The sequence below is a fragment of the Polypterus senegalus genome, chromosome 14 (assembly GCF_016835505.1).
Source record: "Polypterus senegalus isolate Bchr_013 chromosome 14, ASM1683550v1, whole genome shotgun sequence".
Taxonomy (NCBI): Eukaryota; Metazoa; Chordata; class Cladistia; order Polypteriformes; family Polypteridae; genus Polypterus; species Polypterus senegalus.
The window spans coordinates 63,932,178-63,956,352 of NC_053167.1; the positions used below are offsets into that span (position 1 = coordinate 63,932,178).

Sequence of the window (24,175 nt, forward strand, 5' to 3'; positions counted from 1 at the left end):
GCGCTTTTTATTAAGCAACTGGGTTGGAGCAAAAACCTGCAGCCACTGCGGCCCCCCAGGACCGTGATTGAGGACCCCTGGTCTAAACGGATTGAGTTTAAGAAAGTTAGGTTATGTTGTTGGGAGAAATAAAAGCCATCGACAGGACACAAGCATGTATACAAATCATCCAAATGAGTACATGAAAAAGAAATAAATTCAAAACCAGTCTAGAGAAATACCCACGTTATTGTTTATTTTTTCATTTCATTTGTAAAATTTTCATTTAGAACGATACGATTAAACAGCATATTACAAAATCAAGCTACAGTACTCTCTGTATAGAACTGAAAACCTCATTCTTGTAACATTTGATTCTGAGTAACATATATAATCTTGGTACAGTGACACTCCTGAATATCTGACAATTACTACAGAATGCTGACTGTAAAGATAATTAAGACAAAAAAATAATCACAGTTACAGTTATACTGATTGACTACAATATGATGGAGCCGAACTTGATCAGTTTACTAAATTAACAGTGCAGCTGAAGCAAGTCGACTGTGTGAGGAGAGAGGCAGAGACGCTAAAACAAAGGGAAACTACGACGGGCCAGTCGTGCTCCTCACTCAAGCCTGATGGTCTTGACCAGTAGATGGCAGTATAAAGCTACCACTTTGTTTCCCAGGCCAGTCGATTGCTTCAGATCTTTATTGATTCAATCACAGTTTGTAAACCTAAACGAGTCATCCTATCAGTATCATTAGAATAGTAAGTCTAATCACATATAAAAGGCACTGGCTGTGGCAGTTGAATGTGGATGAAGACAGTGCAGCAAGTGTTTATGGGACACAGAGCAGCTAGTGATAGTACCTTTGATGGACAGCAGGATTCACACGCGGACGATGCTGGGAATGCCGATGGCGTGTCTTTTTGGCTTGCTATGCGGTGTGCACACAATTGTGCTGTCCCAGAAGGACACTTTACAAATGAGAACAGCTGGAGTTTTACGATGACAGAGTAGACATTTGCTAGTTCATCACATCTATTGCCTCCAAAAGCAAACCGAGGACACTTCTGTTTTCATGTACAGTAGTCTGTGGTGTCTCGATCTGAAGGACATCGACAAAGACACAAACCTCCAAAAAGTGCCTAAGATTATCTGAATAGCTGACAGATGAATCAGTTACAGTATCTCCATGCCGCATTGGTATTTCACGTGACGTGACATCATTAGTGCTTTTCAGATTTCAAGTTTACCTTGCCATTTTTAACAAGCATACTAGAATTGCGTATTTGCATTTATTCTCTCAGTAACAGATTTGTGAAAGTAAAACTACACAGTTTTACAAAGGGGAATAATCGATATTATATAGTATGGTTTATGCATTTGTCTAAATAAATACACTTTATAAGCCAGTACTTCCCTTCCGATGGATTCATCAATCAGTCATCCTTCGACAGACCACTACAGCAGTCAAACTGGCATCTGAACGATGAATTAGCCACACATGACGAGTACGGGCAACGTCAGTCCAACTGCAGACATGTCGATGTGCCTACCATGTAAAGAAGTTCTCAAGCTAAACTGACACCTGAGCTGAAGCAGCCGTGGAGGCCGCACTAACGGTGACTCCAAGGTCAATCAGAACAGCAGTGTCATGGCCACTCATTGGGCCTGTTTGCTCGATTCAGTCAAGGACAACTTCTTATAAGACCAGCTAACCGTTCTTTTGAGTGTGAGTCACAAAAGATTAACAGAACTGACGCCTGGCATTTATGTCTCTAAGTGATTGCTTCCTTAATAGAAAAAAATTAAAATAAAAAGTCAGTGAGACTAGAAGATGTGATTTTGAATTTCCCCTTGGGATGAATAAAGTATCTATCTATCTAGAAGTTACACTGGCACTGAACCATTTGGTATTAAAAGAATCTGCGCTCGTGTAGTGACTGTGTGTCTTCAGACTACAATACACACTTCACAAAGCCATGGCGTTAAACTTGATGTAGGAATGATCTCGGCCCGGGGAGTCACCCACAGACGACGCCTGCACATCGCTCCTTAGCCGTGGATCTACTGAGGCGCCAGGCTCCGAACAACACCTAGTAGTGGCTTCCTAAGAAACCGTTATGTTTGCCATTTTGATGTCGACTGATTTTTCTCTAAGAAGATGTGTGATTTTCAAAAAAAAAAACATTTTTATTTCAACAAGCTTCCCAAATGTCTCCAGTGCTGGCAGGTCTCATCAAATAAATTCTCTTAAAATAATTCTGTGGATAAAGTAAGGGGTATTTGACTTTCAAAACTGTAAAAACGGTGCCATAATGTTTTCCAAGTTCTCCTGAGATTGTTCGACAAAGTTGTGCCAGTTTAGGGCACGGCAGCCCACTGTGCTGGGCTTCAGTGCCACACTTGGTTGTTGTCCTTCTGCTCATCTGAGTGAGTTTCCCGTCACCTTCTCTGGTTTTCCTCCCCAAAGACATTCATGTTAGGTCACTGATGTCTTTTTACACCCCTCAGTATGACCCCAAAGTGACCGAGTGTGCTGAGACAGGCATCAGGCCCAGCAGAGCTGAACTGGATTAGGCAACTTTGATAAAGTTTTTCTTTTTTTTGTTGTCAGCTTTAATGTCCCAGCTGACTACCCCTGATGACCACGTCCACAGTGTGAGCAAAAAACCTGCAATGGCTGATATAAAGGGTCTTCTACAGGATTATCACCGCTGTTCAAAAAAGACAGGGTTGCCAAATTTGTGAAAACGTCTTTTGAACCATCTAGAATGATCCGAATTGTGAGGCCTAACATGTCAATGACCTTCACAACAAGGTCAACATGAACAAGTGAAACCCAAAGATTGTTCTTGGCGCTATATTTGTTGTGCAAGATCAGTTTGGTCGTGTGAGCCAGAGTGGCCATGCATGCGCTTTGGTGTGCCTCATGACAGCCCTGCCTGTGGCAGACGATGGCGTTCAGATATAGACGGGAGGACTTTTTCCAGCACTGTACATATTCTTCTCTATTTCTGCATTTCACAAGCAGTTACTGAAGTGTAAACAAAATAACCAACTGAGCTCCAGCCGAGAAAATTCTGTACCAGACAATGGCGTCTGCGTATTTCAGCCTGAGCGTTACTGGGTCGGTGTTCTGCCGTCCTCCTCTAAATATCACCCTGCACGGCGCTGAATGTAACGTTTGGCAGAGGGCCACCGAGGTGTAAAGGATCTCCAGGACTCAGTGGCGTAGCGTGGGTGTCAGCCGCCCGGGGTGGAGGAACATTTCAATTTAAAAGACTAAAATATACAGTAATTCTTGCCGCCCCAACTACGCTACACCACTGCCAGGACTAAAGACTTCATCTTTGATTAAAGAGTTTTGGGAAAATCCGAATTTCATCTCGCTTCCCTTTTCATTCTATAATCAAAATTGTTGGGGGCCACCGTTCCAGTGTATTCACCATGCAGTCTCAAATCATAAAGTGATGGCTCATCTTTAAGCAGAAGTCAAAACCTACAATACTTTCTTTCCTAGCTGTACTGTTGTTTGAGTCTTAGAAAAGAAAGATGGGCAATTCATATTTCAAAACTCTTAAATTCTTAGCTCAATGAGCTGCTGTTGGCCTTAACATATCTTATGATTACACCGGAATAAAAAAAAAGAAAAACACGTATAAAGCCATCTACACCCGAGTGGGCCGCATGTTCACAGGCAACAGCATTCAGCCTAAATGATTTTAAGAGCCTTATTTCATTTTAAGTCATTTAGAGCAGACAATCGATTGAAAGTGTGACATATTCTCATATTAATAACATAAAAAAGAACTAAAGAGAAACCTGTACTCTCTTCTGACATTTTCACAACCACATGGAAATGCACAACAAAGCCCTCTTCAAAGCCTTCACTGACATAATGAGATACTGAAAGCTGATACGAGCACCCAGAAACATAACTCATATTCCAGAAAGCCAGGAGAAGACCACTTGATTAGAAAGGCTGGAAATTGGAATTCTTAGCACAGTGACAAGGGGGGCATGAAAACACAGGGGTGAGCTGCTTAGGTTGGGGCTCAAGTACCGCCATTTGGATATTATTGCCAGTTTCCAGGTTATTTATCTTCATTCCTTTCACATTTCATGCCGTTTGTTGACAAGAATCGAGCAGCAAGACAGAGAACCGTCGACTTTTGCCATCTGTGTAAGGGGCACCGGGATCAGCATGTGGTCCTTCAATCTCTCAAACACCTGGGGACAAACGAGAAAACAGAATAGGATAAGCAGACGGCTGGCGCTCCGTGTGTTCTGTGCACAAAACTTTTACACATCTGCAAGTTCTCGCATTATTTGTAAGATAAAGGATGAAACTGTCCCCGGCTATTTTCCCCCCTTTAACCTACTGGAGTTTCAGGAAGAACTTCTGGGTGGCATGTGGGTGTTGGGGTTAGGGAACAGGGTCTGGTCCACACTCGGGATTCTGGAAGTAAAATGGGCATTGCTTAGGGAACTATTACAGTGGAGCTGTAGCTGCTTGTTTCATGGAGCTCCAAGGGGTGATGGGAGTCTGCTACCTCATCCCGATTTCATGTTCCATTTAGCAACAGGGCCCAGAACATGTCACGCTTGTGGTCCCCATGTAAACTCTAAGAGTATGAAGCTGCATTCAGCCGAGTTTCCAGATTATCACAAAGTGTTTTTTATCAACTGCGAAACAATATAAGCAGACATGACTTTGTCAGGAAAGTGCTTTTCCTTGTTAGAATTGGCCCAAAACAGTTCAAACGATGACCATAATGCACTATTAGCAGAAGCAGCAGTACAGCGGCCTCCAGAGAACGTCACATCAGTAGACGGGGTCAAGGATTCATCCGGCTGCTGTCTGAGCTCCTAGATTACGGCAGCAGAGGCACTCGCAGCTGGCTCTGTGCTGGCTGCTTGACGGCGTTAGGGGACTTAAATTAGTCATGTTGGGTACTCTGAAGTGATGTGATGCATTAGCTGTAAATGGCCCACTTAGATCTGAGTTCATTACAGAAACTTCTGAAAGACAATGGTAATTCAGATTGTCGCAATCAAGTACAGTCGCTTCATTCTTACATTTTCATGTCTTTGGCATTCTGGTCTTGGCTGTAAGGAGTCTGAGTCTCTCCCAGCTGTGATGAATAGAAGACAGAAAGCTCCAGAAATCTGTGCAGAGCAGTAAACGGCCGGACAAGCTAACACTGGGAGAAAACGTAGCTGTGACACAAAAGGCAACCCAGGACTCCGCTCCATCAGCACATCCTCTTTGGTCCTTTTTGCAAACACAGCAGTTGTTAACCTTTATTGGCCTCTTAGTGGTTAGGACTGTTGAGTCGGAGAGTCAGGGACTTGAGTTCATTTTAAAGCAGCACTCTGTGTGGTGTCTGCATGTTCTTCTCAGGATTCCTCTCACATGCTAGATATGTGATAACACTGGATGATAAGCTGGTTAACATGACTGGTCTGCCTACATTGGCCCTGTAATGGACTGGTATGCCACCCAGAGTTGGTTTCTGCCCTGCACCTGATGCTGCCAGGTGTTGTTGATGCTTCACCAATTATGAAACTGGACATTAAGGTTCAGAAAATGGATAAATGGAAGGATCCTAACAAATTCAAACCTGTAATTAGTCCTTTTTATTTGGTTATTTCACTGGTATGCAATTATCAGTCTTGAGTCCCCGGTATATAACTCCAAGATGTGGGCCACAAACAGGAATGAAACATAGTAGCAGTAATAGTATTAATAGCAGTATTGTCATATGTAAAGACTACAGTACGAGCATGACAGACCAACATGCAACACTTCGCCACTCTGTGGTGCCACCATAAACTACCTAAACTAATAACTTCAGGCTATTAAAGAGGAATTCAGTTTGTTGTTGTTCTCAAACATCTGAGAGGACCAAAGAGCTGACAAGAGGAGCTGTGCATGAATGCGGAAACACTGGCCCTCCTTACAGTGAGATCTCCACACCTAACACATGGCTTGGCTTTTCTCAGGGCTGCTTCTCAACTGGAAGAAAGCAATTTCCCAGAACCCGCGGTCTGTTTTAAAGCAAAATAAAGTGTGTTTTAACAAATCTGCACATTTCACTTTGATTCCTAAACAAGAACACCTTTTTCCAAAATATGTTCCATGAGTCTTTGAACAATTCTGGGCATTGGTAAATCCTCATGGGCTAATCCTTCAAAGTATGGACTGTCTTCAGAAAAATAAAAAATGATCTCTTTTCCAAAACGTGTTCCAAGTCAAAATTTCTACACATCCACATATGCTGCAGCCTTAGAAATTCCACTTCTGTGATGTCATGATGGGTTTTGCTGTCGCTTCAAGCAAATTCAGAAAGTAGACTTGTTTTTTTTTGTCTCTTAAAATCGAGCATTTCATTTCTCTCTGAGTAGACTACAAATCAGACTTTCAGTAGCTTTTTATGGAATGCGTTTTGTTAATGATGTCTCAAAAAAAACAAAAGCATCAATTAGATGTGATAAGGATAGCAAGGCTCCCATGCCGAGTCTTTTGACTTATTTAGCCCCACGTCCCTTTAGTGTGTGTTAAACCAAAGCCGAAGAAAAGATCAAGAAGTCGGTGACATTACGTCGTGTTTTACATTAGAACTTGAGATGAACTGAAAAGGAGATAACAGCAGGGCTGCGTAAATTATCAGCTAAGCCCATCTAATTGGTGGAAAACTCTGAAGTGCAATAAATTCTGAACATCAACTGTGAAGGCTGCCGACTTTCCATAGCTATAAGCGTAACACGCAGACCCTGTAATGTGCATACATGTTCCTACAAGGCCCTCTTAGATGTGCTGTGCAGATTAGAGAAGCACAAAGAAGAGTTCTGGCACTGCCATTCTTCTCTTTTGTACAACACACCAGGACTCTCTGTGGCTACCAGCAAAATAACTGAAATGCACTCTTTAATTGCTTTACCATTTGTTTCTTATGCGCTGCAGTGATATTGTTGTGAAAATCCGTCAAGACTATTTATTGCTATAACAGTAAAGGAAATTATAGTTGACTGACAGATATGGGAAGAATGTCCAGCATATTGTGGAAAGCATATGAAAGTTTTTAATTAAAACAGCATGACATGGGTAAGGCCTCTGATTTCAATTAATCAACTTTTAGCCTATGTTTTATACATAACTTTTTGAAACCTAATGCGTCAAGTGTCAACGTCAATTTATAACATTTGAAGTTTAGCCTAAAATGTACCGCATGTCATGCCGGAGCAGATCACATATCTTAAACAGGGAATATTTTTGTAATATATATTTCTATCAAAAGGAGTAGGCTGTGACACTTAAAACACACACACACTCACTAACAAATATATCTATATGGGACAATGGCACATTTTTCCTTGATGCCCCCTTTTTTCTACACAGTTTAAAATTACTAATCAAACAATTCAGAGGTGACTAAAGTGCACACTGCAGGCTGTCATTTCAGGGTATTTGCATACATTTTAGTCACAGCGTGTAGAAATGACAACACTTTTTGTATATGTATGCCCCCCATTTTAGGGCACCATAATGTTTGGGACAATTGGTGTCCCAGGTGCTTGTGATTCCTCAGGTGTATTGTATTGTTTCATTAGAGCACACATAAGATAAATGCCTAGGCTTGCTTCTACCCTATGGTTGTCATTTTCAACATGAGGACAAGAGCTGTGCCAATGAAAGTCAAGGAAGCCATTACAAGGCTGTAGAACAATGTTCAAACTTTAGGGCTACTTGAATCAACTGTCTGGAATATCATGAAGAAGAAGGAACACACTGGCGAGCTCAGTAATCGCAAGGGTCTGGCAGGCCAAGGAAGAATTCTCACTGTGCTAAAGAAAAAGTCCCAAATGCCTATCTGACAGATCAGACACAGTCTTCAGATGTGTATGTGTGCAAGCCTACGATCCGCAGAAATACAGAGTCCACACTGCAAAATGCAAACCACTAATTAGCCACAAAAACAGGATGGCCAGATAACCGTTTGCAAGAAAAATACTTAAAAAGCCTGCATAATTCTGGACAAAGGTCTTGTGGACAGACAAGGCAAAGATGAATCTGTATCAGAGTGATGACAAGAGTAAAGTGTGGAGACGAAAAGAAACTGTCCAAGAGCCAAAGCCCATCAACTCATCTGTTAAACGTGCAACAGGTATTGGCACACTTGTCTTCATGGATGATGACAGTGGCACAATGAATTCTGAGGTGCACAGAGACATCTTACCTACTCAAGTTCCAGTAAACGCCTCCAAAATTATTGGATGAGGCTTCAACCTACAACAAGATAATGATCCCAAACATACTGCTAAGGCAACACAGGAGTTTTTTTAAAGCTTAAAAATGCAAAATTCTTGAAAGGCCAAGCCAGTCACTCAATTTAAGTCAAATTGAACTGAAGAGAGTTTTTAAGTGGACATGTCCTGAAACGAGCAGGAGCTGAAGATGGTTGCATCAGAGGTCTGTCAGAGCATCACCAGATAAGATACTCGGTACCTGGTGATGTTTATGAACGCAGACTTGAAGTAGTCACTGCGTACAAGAGATACGCTAAATATGACTGATTTAATATACCCACCATTCCTATGTCCTAAACATTATGGTGCCCTAAAATATGTGCCCATGGAGGAAAAAATGTCATTTTCTGCATGGTGTGACCAAAATGAATACAAATACCCTTAAATGAAAATCTGCAATGTGCACTTTAAAAATTTAAATCACGTAATTCAGACGTGATTAAACTGTGAAGAAGAGGGGTACATCAAAAAAAAAGTGTCTTTGTCCCAAATATTATAGAGAGCACGGAATATATACAGAGAAAGACAGAGAGAGACAGAGAGAGAATTAGAACATTAGATCAGTCTAGACGAGAACAGGCCACTGGGCATAATAAAGCTCACCAGTCCTTTCCACTTAATTCTTCTAAAAAACATCAAGTCTAGTTTTTAAAGTTCCTAAAGTCTTACTGTCTGTCACACTGCTTGGTAACATATTCCATGTGTCAATGGCTTTTTGTGCACAGAGAAACTTCCTAATGTTTATGTGAAATTTACCCTTAACAAGTTTCCAACTGTGTCCCCGTGTTCTTGATGAACTAATTTTAAAATACAAGTCTCGATCCACTGTTCCCTTCATAATTTTAAACACTTCAATCATGTCACCTCTTCATCTTCTTTTGCTTAAACTGTAAAGGCTCAGCTCTTTTAATCTTTCCTCATAATTCAACCCCTGTATCCCTGGAATCAGCCTAGTCGCTCTTCTCTGGACCTTTTCTAGTGCTGCTATGTCCTTTTTGTAGCCCGGAGACCAAAACTGCACACAGTACTCAAGATGAGGCTTCACCAGTGCATTATAAAGGTTGAGCATAACCTCCTGTGACTTGTACTACAAACATCAAGGCGCTATATAACCTAACATTCTGTTAGCCTTCTTGATGGCTTCTGAACACTGTTTGGAAGTTGATAGCTTAGAGCCCACTATGACTCCTAAATTCTTTCTCATAAGGTAGACTCTCGATTTTCCGACCGCCCATTGTGTATTCAAACCTAACATTTTTACTTCCTATGTGTAATACTTTACATTTACTGACATTAAATTTCATCTGCCACAAATCTCTCAAGCCTGCTGTCTAAGTCCTTCTGTAATGATATAACGGATTCCAAATTATCTGCTAATCCACCTATCTTGGTATCATCTGCAAACTTAACCAGCTTGTTACTTATATTCCTATCTAAATCATTTATGTATATTAAAAATAGCAGCAGCCCTAGCACTGACCCCTGTGGAGCACCACTCTTAACATTAATTCTTCCCTGAACAGAAACACAGCTTTACTGAAAAGCCAAATGTGGACTTGATGTTTTGTCACAACTGATGGAATTCACACTAGAAATGATAAAGGCAGCTGACCATGGCTTCTCTTTGAATGGGTGTACAGTTAACATTCCTTCAAGCAGAGTAAGGAACTAAGGTGAAGGAGCAATAATTGTAATGGGTACAGCGTCTTCAATCAAGTTATAAAACTTGTGGTTGATGACAGGCCTTTAAATGAAAGACATGAACGCATGGCTGTAATGAAATGTGGCTTTAGACATTATGAATAACCCCTCACTCCAAACAAGTTTCCCAGCTGAGGATAACACCATTTTGAGAAGCTTGGAGGGCTTAATGTTTGAGTAAAAAAATAAAATGAAAATGAAGGGACAGTGGACACATTTCCAAGAATGAGAGACATTTAAATGTTGGTGTAGGCCATAGAGCCTGATGGGACATTTAGCCACCTTTACAGGTAGGTGTAGACAAGAGCACAGATTATTTTATACTTCTGGGTTTATTTAGTTTGATCTCTGCACTTTTCCTCCTCGTGAACAGTTAACACATTTTCTGCCTTGTTTTTACATTAGACCTGAAATAGTACAAGGTATACGCAGACATTGAGGATCATAAATGATATCTGATGCTAGTGGGACAGCCCTTCATTATTCATTTATTTTGCAGAATGAAACTCTATTTTTTACTCCTAGTGGACAGATGTTAAAAAAATTACTTCTTAGTTAAATCTAGGAAGCTGTTCAGAGGAAAGCCTGTAAAAAGAAAAGTCCAAGAAAAGTACATTCCAAGACCTTCAACGTGCCCTTGTTGTGGCTGATTTGTACATTAGTAATCCCTTTTCACTTCACATTCCCAGACGTACGCAGGAATTTTGTTTAGGGAGACTTCACTAAACCTTAAGAAAGGTCACTGGTAAAACAATTCCTGCACAGTCCAATGCCTATTTCTACTAAACCAGCACCATAAACCTTCTGAAGGAAGTAATATAAATTTACACTTTGAACTGAATGCAGCATAAATTAAAATACTGTGCGATGTAAACCCACAGACGTCAGGCAAATGAAAGTACAGAACTGAAACTTGGGAGTGTGACGCAGAACAATTCAAGTAGTCTATTTAATTTAATATTGTTTCTTTGTATCAGTATACTGCTGCTGGATTATGTGAATTTCCCCTTGGGATTAATAAAGTATCTATCTATCTATCTATCTATCTATCTATCTATCTATCTATCTATCTATCTATCTATCTATCTATCTATCTATCTATCTATCTATCTATCTATCTATCTATCTATCTATCTATCTATCTAGTCAACTGTTGGAAAAATAAAATCCAACTGAACAATAAATAATGAAATCCAGAGCACTGTGTGTAGAGTTTGGCCTTAACAAAATAGCACAGAGAATGCTAATTCACTTTTAAGGGACAACTAGCAAAAGGCTGCTCCAGTAATGACTGGGTCTTTAAACTGAGAACTGACATATTGGTGTCAGTGCCTTCCAGCTATCATTTGTTCTCTGATGGACTCTTTTGTACCTACAATACTTTTGCAACTTCTCGTGTCCTGTCAATCAACTCTTAAGCACTCTCAGGTTAACTTTTATTTTAAATTATTCACTTACTTCATGTTCTTGGACTGCTCCCTATCTTATTACTTCTCATGACACTCTGGTATGTTCTGGTATGGCTACTGGATTAAGTAACATGGCATATAGCCACGTCCTTGGTCACACCATCAACCTGCATGCTGCTGTTCCTAACCACATCTCCAAACGCTACTTCACGGCCCCATGAGGCTTCTCTGCGCAGCACACTAGCTTACTTACACACGCACCTTACCTGACTCTCGGCTCAGCTGCTGAGTAATACCTGGCCTTCTTGCTTATTTTGTTTTCTTCTTTGATTATTTTTTGTTTCAGTCTGTTTTTTGGTGCACTTGCTTTTTTTTGCTGGCTTTGACTGTTTCTTAGTGCACACTGATAAGTAAAACCCTTTGTTCTCTCTTGAGAGCTCTGACAAATGAATCTATGTTGTCAGCAACCTTAAAGTAACCAATACTAAATAACAGATCTAAGTAAGACCTATTTCTAGAACACTGATTTTAAACACAAACACACACACGAGGATTCAATGATGCAATTGTAGGTTCAAAAGGGGTACTAAACTAATGACATTGGTAAATGAAGATATGTGCATTACACAGAATAAGACAATAACACAAAACCAATAACAGAGACACAACTTACAAAAACAGATACAGAATTTATAGCAATCATACTGAATCTGTCGTAAAAGTCCTCTAGTTACAAATGAAAAGGAATCAGTTTAGTTATGTGATCAATGGCTGATGAAGATCAGTTTCCTAAAACAGTACAATTTATGTCTTACTATACTCTGGTGTGGAGAGTGGCTCAGCAAAAGCCTGGTCTGAAGATGGCCAGGTAAGAGCAGAGGTGCACTTGTGCTGGCAGTTTTACTGACACTCTGTGTTACGGGTGGTCCTGCACTGCCCGGCCTTACTGGTAATACTTTACTTGCTATGGCTGGCAATGCTGCCTCCTCAGAAGTGGTTTCATTTTTTTTTTTCTTTACTCTTATTGAGCATGTATTGTTGGACGGGTACTGAGGTGGAACTGTACCCTGGAACAACTGTCACTGGCAGAGTCTAAGAATACTTCTAAGGGAGTCCTCACCTTAAAGCTACACTTTAGATTAAGTAAGTAGTTTGGCACATTTCAAAGGACACACACAGACCAACTTCAAAATGTAATATGTTTAGCCATCACACTGTCCACACACCGCCTCCCATACCCCACTCGGGGCCAAATTAGGATTTGAGGGTGCCCACATTTATTGTATTTGTTTATATATTTAAATCTGTGCCACAATAAACCTGGTAGTTGAGTGGACCTAAATGTTTTATGATTTTGTTGCCAACCAAACCATCTTGGTTTAAGCCTACTGGTGATCATGTTGCCTTGAGAGAAGTTATCACTACAAAAAGGACATAGCAGCGCTAGAAAAGGTCCAGAGAAGAGCGACTAGGCTGACTCCAGGTCTACAGGGGTTGAATTATGTGGAAAGATTAAAAGAACTGAGCCTTTACAGTTTAAGGAAAAGAAGATTAAGAGGTGACATGATTGAAGTGTTTAAAATTATGAGGGGATTAGTACAGTGGATCGAGAGTCCACCTTATGAGAAGGATTTAGGAGTCATAGTGGACTCCAAGCTATCAACTTCCTGACAGTGTTCAGAAGCCATTAAGAAGGCTAACAGAATGTTAGGTTATATAGCACGATGTGTGGAGTACAAGTCACAGGAGGTGATGCTCAACCTTTATAATGCACTGGTGAGGCCTCATCTTGAGTACTGTGTGCAGTTTTGGTCTCCAGGCTACAAAAAGGACATAGCAGCACTAGAAAAGGTCCAGAGAAGAGCGACTAAGCTGATTCCAGGGCTACAGGGGTTGAATTATGAGGAAAGATTAAAAGAGCTGAGCCTTTACAGTTTAAGCAAAAGAAGATTAAGAGGTGACATGATTGAAGTGTTTAAAATTATGAAGGGAACAGTGGATCGAGACTTGTATTTTAAAATGAGCTCATCAAGAACACGGGGACACAGTTGGAAACTTGTTAAGGGTAAATTTCGCACAAACATTAGGAAGTTTTTCTTTACACAAAGAACAATAGACACTTGGAATAAGCTACCAAGTAGTGCGGTAGACAGTAAGATGTATGGGACTTTCAAAACTCGACTTGATGTTTTCTTGGAAGAAATAAGTGAATAAGACGAGTTTTGTTGGGCTGAATGGCCTGTTCTCATCTAGAATGTTCTAATCTCTTTAACCTGACATATTGTTTATTTTTTTGGCATTTGTTGTAGCATCTGTTGGTCTAGTTTGGGCAGCCATCATCCTTTCTTGCACCTGCGTAAGTTGCTCCAAACAGCAAAAGAGATTATAGGTTTTACATACCAGCATACATTAGTAAATTAAAATACCAGATCCAATCAGTGATCAACAGTGAAAGGAGAATGCACAGCCTACGGACAGATAACTCTATAAATATGATAAACCCAAAGAACACTGGTTTGTACAAATTTCATTTGAAAGGATTGCAATATATCCCAGGAAAATCCACAAAGTGCTCCCATAACTATTGATGAAATGGACATTCTCAGTATATTAAGTACAAGGAGCATGCTTAAAAGAGAGTGCAACACAAGACACAGAATCAAACAAGAGGACATGATGTTGCCATAACTGCTGTTGCAGAAGACGAAGCCGATGAGGAGAGCTACATAATAGGAGGTTTTGTCCCAGCTGAGCTCTTAATCACTTTGGTCCTACACAATCAGGGATGGCCAGAGATGGTCATCCATCACACAGAGCAGAGACAGCCCAGTGCGCTGCTGGGCTGTGCAGTAATGAGGTTCATAGTTTTGATTTATGATTTTATCTTTTTTTAACAGGACGTGTATAAAGCTGATAAAGCAGCTGTGAATACTTTGTATATGAAGTAACTATAACCAAATTCTCCATATTTATGGGTGTCAGATTGCTGTAGCCTATTGCTCTATTTGTATTTTTATTTTATCTGTTTCTGTAATGGTCATGTAGTACCCATGCTCAAATTTAAAGAATTCTCTAGACAAAAGGGCAAGGTGGCAGCTGAACAGACAGGGCCATCTACAGATCTGAGACTTAAAGGCTGTGTGGTGGCAGCTCTCAGCAATCATAGTGGGTGTAGACACATTCAAAAGAGCTTCCAGATGTTACTGAGGAAATTAATAAATAATAAATAAATTATTTTTTTTCCTTCTAGGAAGTGTGAACTCCTTTTAAAAAGTTAATGAAAACACATTAATTGCAAAGTGTTTGTCCACAATTTTCATAATTAATTATATAAAGAAAAAAATAAATAAAACAAACCGTGACGCCACAGTGACCCATTAGTTAGTAATAATAATAATAACACTTTACATTTATATAGCACTTGTCTCACTACTCAAAGCACTACCACACAGGGAGGACCGGGAACACAAAACCATGATCTGCCCAGTCAGTCGCCATGTAGAGTTTACATATTCGGTCCTTGTCTATGGATAACCTCCATCCCAAAAGATGTGCAGTTCAGGGTTAGGCTCAATGGGATATTCTCAGCTGACTTGTTGTCTCATCAATGGCTAGTTCTGCCTTTACGTCTGATGCTGCTCAGAGAGGCTTTGTCACCACACAATTCTGCAACTGGGCTAAGAAAGCTCACCAATGGAACAAAATGAAGACCAATAACATGATCTAAACATTATTTTCGCATCAAGGAAAGAATACAAACTGATAAACAAGTCTTCTAATTCAAGTACTAAGAAAACACCTTATGTGAGTTATTAATGAGCAAAAGTTAAATATAAATCAAAATCATCAACATATCAAATTCTGAACTGTGCTGCCTGCTGTATTGACTTTCAATATGGTGTCCTAGTTTTACTCCAAGCAACTACATTTATTTTTCTCTCACAAGCTATAACCAAGCATTCAGTTTACATGGTGTCTTCAAAATCAACCCAGTGTGCCTTTCTGTTTCGCCTTTTTTGTACCTCTTGTCACAGATATATATCCCATGCAGGGTGGACTTCTGATTTCCTGCCTTGTGCTTATTGTCCGTGGAGCAGCTCTGCTTACATGCAATGGTTAGCAGGATAAACTGGTTGCAAAGACAGATTTACCGTCAAGGGGCAGCTGTATTAAAACCTCTGAAAAGTAACTACTGGTTTACGTTGCCATAACTTTCACATTGTCTAGACTAGTGTTTCCCAACCTTTTTCCTTTGGTGGCACAGTTTTTGTAACCAAAAACAGCCCAAGGCACACCACGATCTTACTAACCACAAACTGGAGAAGCTGGTAAAAAGGAGCTCCGAGTTCGAGATCAGCATTTGCAGACATGGCACTTAGTTGCTGCATGCTTTCCTCTCCTTCCTAGGGTCTTATTGGGCCCTGCTCCAGCCCTATGTGTCCCTTTCCTGCCTGCAATTCTTCTTATAGATTCATACTTATAAATTCATTTCAGAAATCTGGACGGAAGCTAAACTGCAACTGTCAAACTGTGCAGTAGTTGAGAATGCATTGTAAACAACACTATAAAAACTGTCCAATACTATTTTCTAATATGCCACAAAAAGAGATGTAAAACGATAGAAAGGAAGGTAAAGGTTGCTGTGTTATCTGTTTAGACCAGGCGTAGGAAACGTTGGTCCTGGAGGGCCGTAGTGGCTGCAGGTTTTTTTTATTTTATTTTTTAATGTAGTGTTCTTTTATATTGTAGATTTTTTCCTTTCCAAAGATATAATCTAATTTGATTTGAAGCCTAAAACTGATCATTTTCAGTCTGTCACATTTTTGTCTTAATTGTTTTATTAAACCAAACAGTGCATGATAAATCCACACAGGTGTAAATGGAAACAAGTTAAATGGCATTAGTTGCATCTTATTGCCAGTAAGGAGCCATTAAAAACACTGAATGCAGCTGCTTAAGATTGAAATAATCAATTAAGGGTGAGGAACCTTAATAAGCAAGACCACTAAAATGAAGTATCAAAATGTCACTTGAGCAATAAGTGCTTCATCAGCAATAACTGGCCTCCAGCCACTACGGCCCTCCAGGACCGATGTTGCCTATTCCCAATTTAGACATTTCCGACTAGTTCATCTAGTGGACAACAGCTCACCAGATGCTTCTTTCAATAAAAAGACAACTTGTGTCTCATCTTTTTCCATTACAGCATCCAATAATCTTTTTTCTTTCTCCTAGTTTGCCTTTTATCTTTAACATGTCATCTACCAATATCAGTGCCTTCTCTAGTGAGCCTTTTTTTCTCATGATGTAACAAGTACAGTATTTCATCTCTAGTTTTCATACAGAATTGTAGCATTTAGCCTGGTTGGGACAGGTCTAAAGCCCACTAATCATCTGCAGTACCATAGTTCACAAGTGGAGATTTTTCTTTTGGCCTTAAGTTGCTACCGTGACTGTTGTTATTATTGAGACTTGTGCCACTATTACTTATTTGAATTTTATAATTGGCTTGTTCAGGAGTGTCACTTCCTACAGTTTCAGTTTTTACACCTGCCATTCCCGAGCACTTTAATCAAAATTCTGTTCCAGAATTCTCTTAGGCAGAATGCATGTTATCTGGGTATCCTCATCAATACTGCTAAGAGCGGGGTCAGAAAGTCATACAGGCAGGATGAAACAGTCTAAGAAAAGTTGGAGAGGTCAGGAAGTATTACTGTAAATGTAAACATTTTCCATACGATTGCGAATGATTGAAAATGTTAAAAAAACACTAAAATTGAGTAATGTGAACACAGAATTGAGAAGTATAATTAAAACCAAGACAAATCTATATTCAATAGAGTTTTAAAAAGTTCCAAAAAGTACACAATTTATTCTTGGCAGGCTGTTCATATCCAGTGGCTCATAGTTAAATGGCCCCGATTATCTTGTGCAGGTGTCTTTAAGAAATTTGGAGTGCCCATTACAATTACAAGTATTTTGTTTGATGCTGCTGTTGTTGTTCTTTGAGGGAATTTTCAATTTATAAACCACAGCCTGTCAACTTTTCAGTTTATTGTTTTCAGGCAAGCATTCTTCTCGGTTATTTAGAAGTTTTGATTACATTACTGTAAAAAAGTAAAGCTTACTGTGCTGTAATTACTAGCACAATTTTATCTTTCTTTATGCAGACTACAATCACATTTCCAACTTTCCATTTCTAAGAAAGTTCTCCCTACTTAAGTGGTTGTTGGAAAACATTTGTCAGCAGTGGCTGTTCCTTATGTCAGCGTTACAGACACCGGGGATCCGTTGGTTTTTGTGAAGTGAGTCACATCTCACTCTTTTGTTTAAAAACATAGATTCGTTTTCTTCTGTCTAAGGCACTTCATTCATTATTTAATTTGAAAAGCTTAAATATTTACTTACCGTATATACTCGCAGATAAGTTCTCCCGAGGATAAGTCGGGACTTGATTTTACAGTATAATTTCTGGTATTTTATAATGTCGGTCGTATAAGTTGATTGCGGAAAACTCCCACTATTGGTCCAAGGGATTATGATATGCTAGCGCCCACCTGAGAGAGTAACAACGGAGCACACTACCTTTTTTTTTCTATGTGGGTGCGACAATGTGCTGTATCAGCGTGTGCTCCTAACCTCTCTCTCTCACTCGCTATTGAGCCTACGTGACCACACGGTAATTCCCGAACTATTCTGAAGCAACATCTGCACTGTTTTGTATTTTTTGTATCTCGCACCCTCATACACCTTTATCGTAAGAGCACCCCTTAACTACAATGGAGCGTTCAATCAGAAGGAAATATGAAGCTGGTTTTAAATTAAGCGTTGTCGAAGTAGCAAAAGAAATTGGTAACTGCGCTGCTGCAACAAAATTTGATGTGTCTGAGAATCTGGTGCTGATTGGAGGAAGCAAGAAGATGTTAAAAAAAAAATGAAGTGTCACATTTTTGAGCGGCGTATAAGTCGGGGTCTGATTTTATGATTGATTTTTCAGGTTTCAAGACCCGACTTATACCTGAGTATATATAGTTGTTCATTGAGTATTTTCTTGCACATTTTTCATGACATTTACATGTGTATCTGAATTTTCTTTTTTTTACTTGAATAGTACTGGAAGGATCCATTGCGTTTTGTCTTAGCTCAACTGCAATTCTTTTCTTGTTTCCTTTGTAACACTCTAATGCTTTCTTTGTTCTTTATTTACATTGTCAAAATGGGGATAGTTTTAGTCTTCAAATTATTTTGTTTGTTTTTGAAATGGACTTATTTTGCAATTAATACCCACAGTATAAAGATTTTTGTTTTTCCATTGTCCAAATCAATGCTTTCTGAAACGAAGTCTTCAATGATTGCTTGTGTGTATTCAAATTATGCTTCAGAGGATTGGTCACTTCTGTCTCTCTTACTCTGTCAAGAAAAACCAAGCTGAGGGATGAAGCAGCTTTTCCCTTGAGCACAATTTCCATGTCCTCTCATATCTTTCTAACTGCCTTTTCACAGTTTGGAAAGTAAAACAATGTAAGGTCAGAACATCTTTTCTGCTACATATATGTCTTATTTTGTTAAAAACAGCTGAGCCCTGTGATGGACTGACATCCTACACAGCATCCAAGATACTGGGATATGGCAAAATTGAATTATTACGCGTGCCAGGAGTTGTTTTGTTAAATTATGCTGAATACGATGCAATCTTTGACTTGCCACAATTTGGTGGTATGATAACAAATTTGATTCACTGCAACTATTGATATAAATTTACAGATGAAGAGATGGATGCTACACAGAAATAAAACAAAAATAACTTCAATAAAATCAACTCACCTTTGAGCTTTCTGGGTACTCCTCTGGTGGGGAATGCAGCAAGACGTGTCCTTTGTTTGGAATATTTAAATAAATGCAGTTTGCAGCCGCATCGTCAGGAATGGTCAACTTGTCATATCGATAATCACTCATTTGCTGTATGACCTAGAAAATTGCAGCCAAATGATATATAAGAACCTGACACATCCACATTTTCTGTACAAACAGCCTATGAGAAGGTGCCTTTTTTGGGAAGTCAGCAATCTATTTTTCTACAGTGAAAATAAAAGGACAGAGATTCTTGTGACCCGACATTTGTGCGATAGACATATGCGCGCCGACAAAATAGCGCAGATTAAAACGTGCCGTCAAAATCGCCCTGACAAAATCTCGAAAGTTTCATTAAATATGAATTACTAGTTTAAACCATATATAATAATGTTTATTTTAGAAGTCAATATTATGAGACGCGGCATGCCATCAGCACGGCACACAGATAGTCCTTAAGATCACGCCCTGCATGTGTAGGAAGAATTGCAGCAAGGGCGTCGCACTCTCGTGGTCTCTCTCACGATTTTGTCCGTCGCGGTTTTGTCGGCGCGCATATGTCTATCGCGCTTTTGTCGGTAAACCGAGATTCTAGCCCACTTCAGTGTCCATGCAAAAAAGCTGCCCATTCGCCTGTACTCAGCAACTGAAATCATCAATCAACCTGAGGAGTCCATGGACTGTGGAAGTTCACAAAGTTAGATTGTAGATCATGATAACAGAACGTTGGATACAGTTCTATGTTTCACGCATTTTTTTATTAAGTCAATAATAATTTAATCTTTAGATTTGCTTAAGGTAATGCACTTAAAACAAACACACTATAAATTAAAATTGACAATTTATTTAGTTGTTTCAAATTTGCTTTGCATTTTTGTGTATCCGTTTAAAGAGTGGTAAAAGCTACAAAAAAATCAATAATAAATAATAAAAAATAATTTCAGTCAATTCCTTTAAAGAATAAGTTCAATGCATATGCATATTTATTTTCATAGTATGACTTTTTACATGTGTGTCATGTGAAACATTTATCATAAGGTAGGTAGGCTATGTAGTTTCAATACAAATGATGGCTAATATGGAGCTATATTCTACAAAATATAATTATTAGTACAGCTATACATTTTCTATTAATGACTACAAACAATCTTTTATCATTGTTGCAAAAAATGGAGGCTTTTGCATAACCTTGTTTCTCCAGAATAGCTTATGAGAAGCAGAACCGTCACTTTATCAGGAGCAGACAGTACTTAAAATATTCAGTGTTTTAAAATGTACTTTTTGTATAGTATAAAAGAGACAATGCCAAAAAGTAAACTTAAATTGTGGTAATTTAATGGTGAGTCTAAATTGAAATACACAGACATAAAGGTGTTTTGTATTAATTGGCAAAAACAAATAGAATTTAAAATGAGGTAATGCTAATCATGTGAATTCCAAATCAATAATCCAGACTTGGTATTGAAATATGCAATGATTTTACAAATAAATGTCGCATGGCTGGTTCTTTTCATTCAATGAGAATTGCTGGAATGGCCTGTTGTATTGCAAGTATTGGACTAAGCAGGTCAGGAAAATAGATAGATAGATAGATAGATAGATAGATAGATAGATAGATAGATAGATAGATAGATAGATAGATAGATAGATAGATACTTTATTAATCCCAAAATAAATAAATGCACAAGTTTCTTAACCGCTGTGTCAATGTTCAGTTCCACAAAGCTCTCGAATGAGGGACAAAATAATCAAATAGATTTAAATGTACTAAAGAAATTTTCATTTTCTTTCATTAAAGGCATTTTCTGAATACAAAGACTTTGAAATAATTCTCACAAACTGTTTCTTATTGAAACTAAAAACTGAAGTATTGAAATTATTTTTAACGTATATATACCATAACATACCATGCCATGACTTAACCTTCTCAAATCTGCTTAACCCAATTCAGCGTCATTGGGAACTGGAGCCTATACTGGGTATGAGGCAGGGCATCTGGACTGGGTAAAAATCATGTGCATGGCAATCTCCATACTGCATTGTAACATCAATTCTAACAAGTCCATCTAAGGATTGCACAGCTAAATACTAATATCAGAGTCAGAGCATTTGACCAATGAATTATAAAATAAAATATCTTGTCTATTACTCAGTTCGTAATAACCGGGGACACTATATTTCCTCTTCATAATATGGAAAAGTCTCATTACAGTGATATACTGAAAGCCTACCTTTACAGTAGCAAGTGTCTGATTAATTGGCGTGCCTGCTGCTTTTCGCATGCAGTAAGAGCATCCAATAACCTCACAGCTTTTTAGATAGCCTTTTATTTTTAAAAAGTACTCAAAACACTGTTGCCTTTGTGTGAAGTCTTATCTAATGGCAGCATCTCCAAATGTCTTTACATTAATGCAGAAATAATGATCTTTGCCTTTCTGGTTGAAAGTTGGAAACAGAGTTCTCGAGGTATAATTATGTCAGGACTATTAATCTTCCCCTGACATCTAAAATGCTGTCAGCAGTCAAAGCACAAAGACCGTCAGAGTCAATTAAGTGGGCTTTTTTTCAATATTTTACAATTTCAAAATCCAATCTGGTGAATGATCTGAACTAAGCTTTAAGTATTTTAAGAAGAGACCCATTTTAAAGCTTATTTAGATCAAAACAACACTTACGGAAACTACTGCATTCTAGGACTTAAAATCTTTTGGCCTTTTAATTGTCAATGAATAGTGACACGTTTTACTGGTGCAACAAAACGTCAAAAGTGAAAAACAACAAATACCACATGGATGTCACTTCCATGGGTAAAAATATAGCCCAAATGTTAAATGTCATTTTGTTAACAGCTATTGTTGTTATTTTAAGACAGACCTTTCAGCATCCTTTTATAAAGTGTCACAATAATTTATATTTACTATCTATTGAAAGCTTAACAAGTCACAGTTTGTACAATTCCAGTGAATGAACGTAATGACTACTCTGCCTTAATTTCTAATCCACACTCTGCAGATCTAGCCCCTGCCTAGTTTCTCAGTCCTATCAAAAACTGAGCAGCATTCAGTTAGAAGGCAGGGTGACTTGTGTCGCTACTGAATAAGAAACATATTATAGTTCCTGTATCTATACATTGCCTGAAACACATTTTATACATTTAATTATATCAAAAATGGAAAGAACTGAAATGAGTGAAAATTTCAGCTTTGTGTTTTTACATGACTTAAGCAACACAATTTGACCATTTAAGATGCTATGCCTAACTACTGTATGTGAGCATGTGTTTCTGTGAATGTGTTATCTGACTCATCAAACTCAAAATTGTATTTATAGTCTTAAACATCTTGAGCATTACTGATTTTAAATAAAAAAGAATCATAAGAATTTCCATGTTAATAATTATATTTTTTATCAGAAGTAACCATAAACATACCCTTTTCAAAAACATTTCAGCTAAAAGTATTTGAAAAGTAAAAGGTCTTCAGTTTTTTGTTTAAGTATTTTTGATGGTTTTAGACTGCCATCATGTGACACTTACAGTAGAAAAAGTCTTTGTCATCTATGACAAACCATCTTCAATTTAGAGGTTTTGTCAATGAGCGTAATCAGAGGATGGGGAAAGTTCCATGACCCCCATTAGCCAGATTTCTTCCAGTAAAGGGTGACAAGAAACCACTTTAATGCCCCTACAGTACAACTTTTATAATTTTATAATACAAAGGAAATATTTCAAGATTTAAAACATATATATGACATGGAGAGCAAATTCCTGATTAAGTTTATTCATGACACTGTACTTTATATACTATTACCTTGTAAACAATACATTAAAATTTGAAAAGTTAAAAAATGTAACATTCAGCAGCTTTGCTGTCTACAAAATCAATGTGTCATGCTCTTTATCATTTCTGTGTGCAAACAACCATTTTCAAATACATTTTATTTCAGTTGGTGTTGCAATGGATACTGGTACACTTATTTTACTGTATTACTACTGACAGCTTGAAGTATGTTTTAAAAAGTATATGTACACATATTGTATAGTATATATATATATATATATATATATATATATATATATATATATATATATATATATATATATATACACACACACATGTGCGTGTGTGCAACATTTATATAGTTTAACTGTGCATCACTTTCCATCATAACCTTTAACCATTAACATTCTTAGTCCTAAGGTCATTAATCTTCTGTATACCCTTAAAGAAATAGTTCCCAATTTATTTTTTGTAAAAAAGATATAAAATAATCCGTCCTCTTAAAAATGCCTTCAGAATTTCCTAGAGTATACTTGCAGAGACCTCCGAAGATGCATTTGTCTCCAGAAAATAATCAATTTGCTTGGGTATGAATTCTGTACAGTGCTCATCAGCTAGTGACAGGGGGACAAGATGCCAGCTACTAAATGAGTGTGTAGGATTTAGAAAGTTAAGCATCAGGATCAGAGGGGTGTGGTTTGAGATAACAATAGTGTCATACTTGGAAATGGGCACAAGATTATTGTCTATGAAGCAATAATCGATTGTATAGTAATAATGATGAACATGCAAGATGAAGGAATATGCTCTAGGTTAGGATTTAAAAACCTTCATGGGTCTGACAAGTTCTGATCCATTACAAAATGTGTAATTATTTTTGTAGTATTAGATGTAATTGCCATTTTGGGTGAAGACTTATCCAGGTCTGGATTTAAAACACAATTAATGTCTCTGACCATTATAATTTTATGAGCGTTCGCATGAGGAATGGATGCGAATACATTTTGGGTGAAATCTCTGTCATCCACGTTAGGTGCATAAATATTTATCAGAATCACTTTAGTATTAAATAAATTGGCCATCACCATGAGACAGTGACCTTCAAGATCACATATTACGTCTGACACTACAAA

At 38.3% G+C, this 24,175-nt stretch overlaps 1 protein-coding gene across 3 annotated transcripts in view; it reads right to left on the bottom strand.

The window, feature by feature from the left end:
* Positions 1–211: 211 nt before the first annotated feature.
* The window catches only part of ddah1 (dimethylarginine dimethylaminohydrolase 1), a 164,973-nt gene continuing 141,009 nt past the window's right edge, over positions 212–24,175 (bottom strand). For 2 of the 3 annotated variants that reach the window (XM_039735417.1, XM_039735415.1), the window contains exons 5-6: positions 19,237–19,380; positions 212–4,222 (exon numbers count right to left, since the gene is read on the bottom strand). In XM_039735417.1, the coding sequence (XP_039591351.1) occupies positions 4,106–4,222; positions 19,237–19,380 (261 nt within the window). In that variant the 3' untranslated portion in view covers positions 212–4,105. The remainder of the gene's footprint in view (positions 4,223–19,236; positions 19,381–24,175) is intronic. The other variant, XM_039735416.1, reaches the window with a different exon arrangement.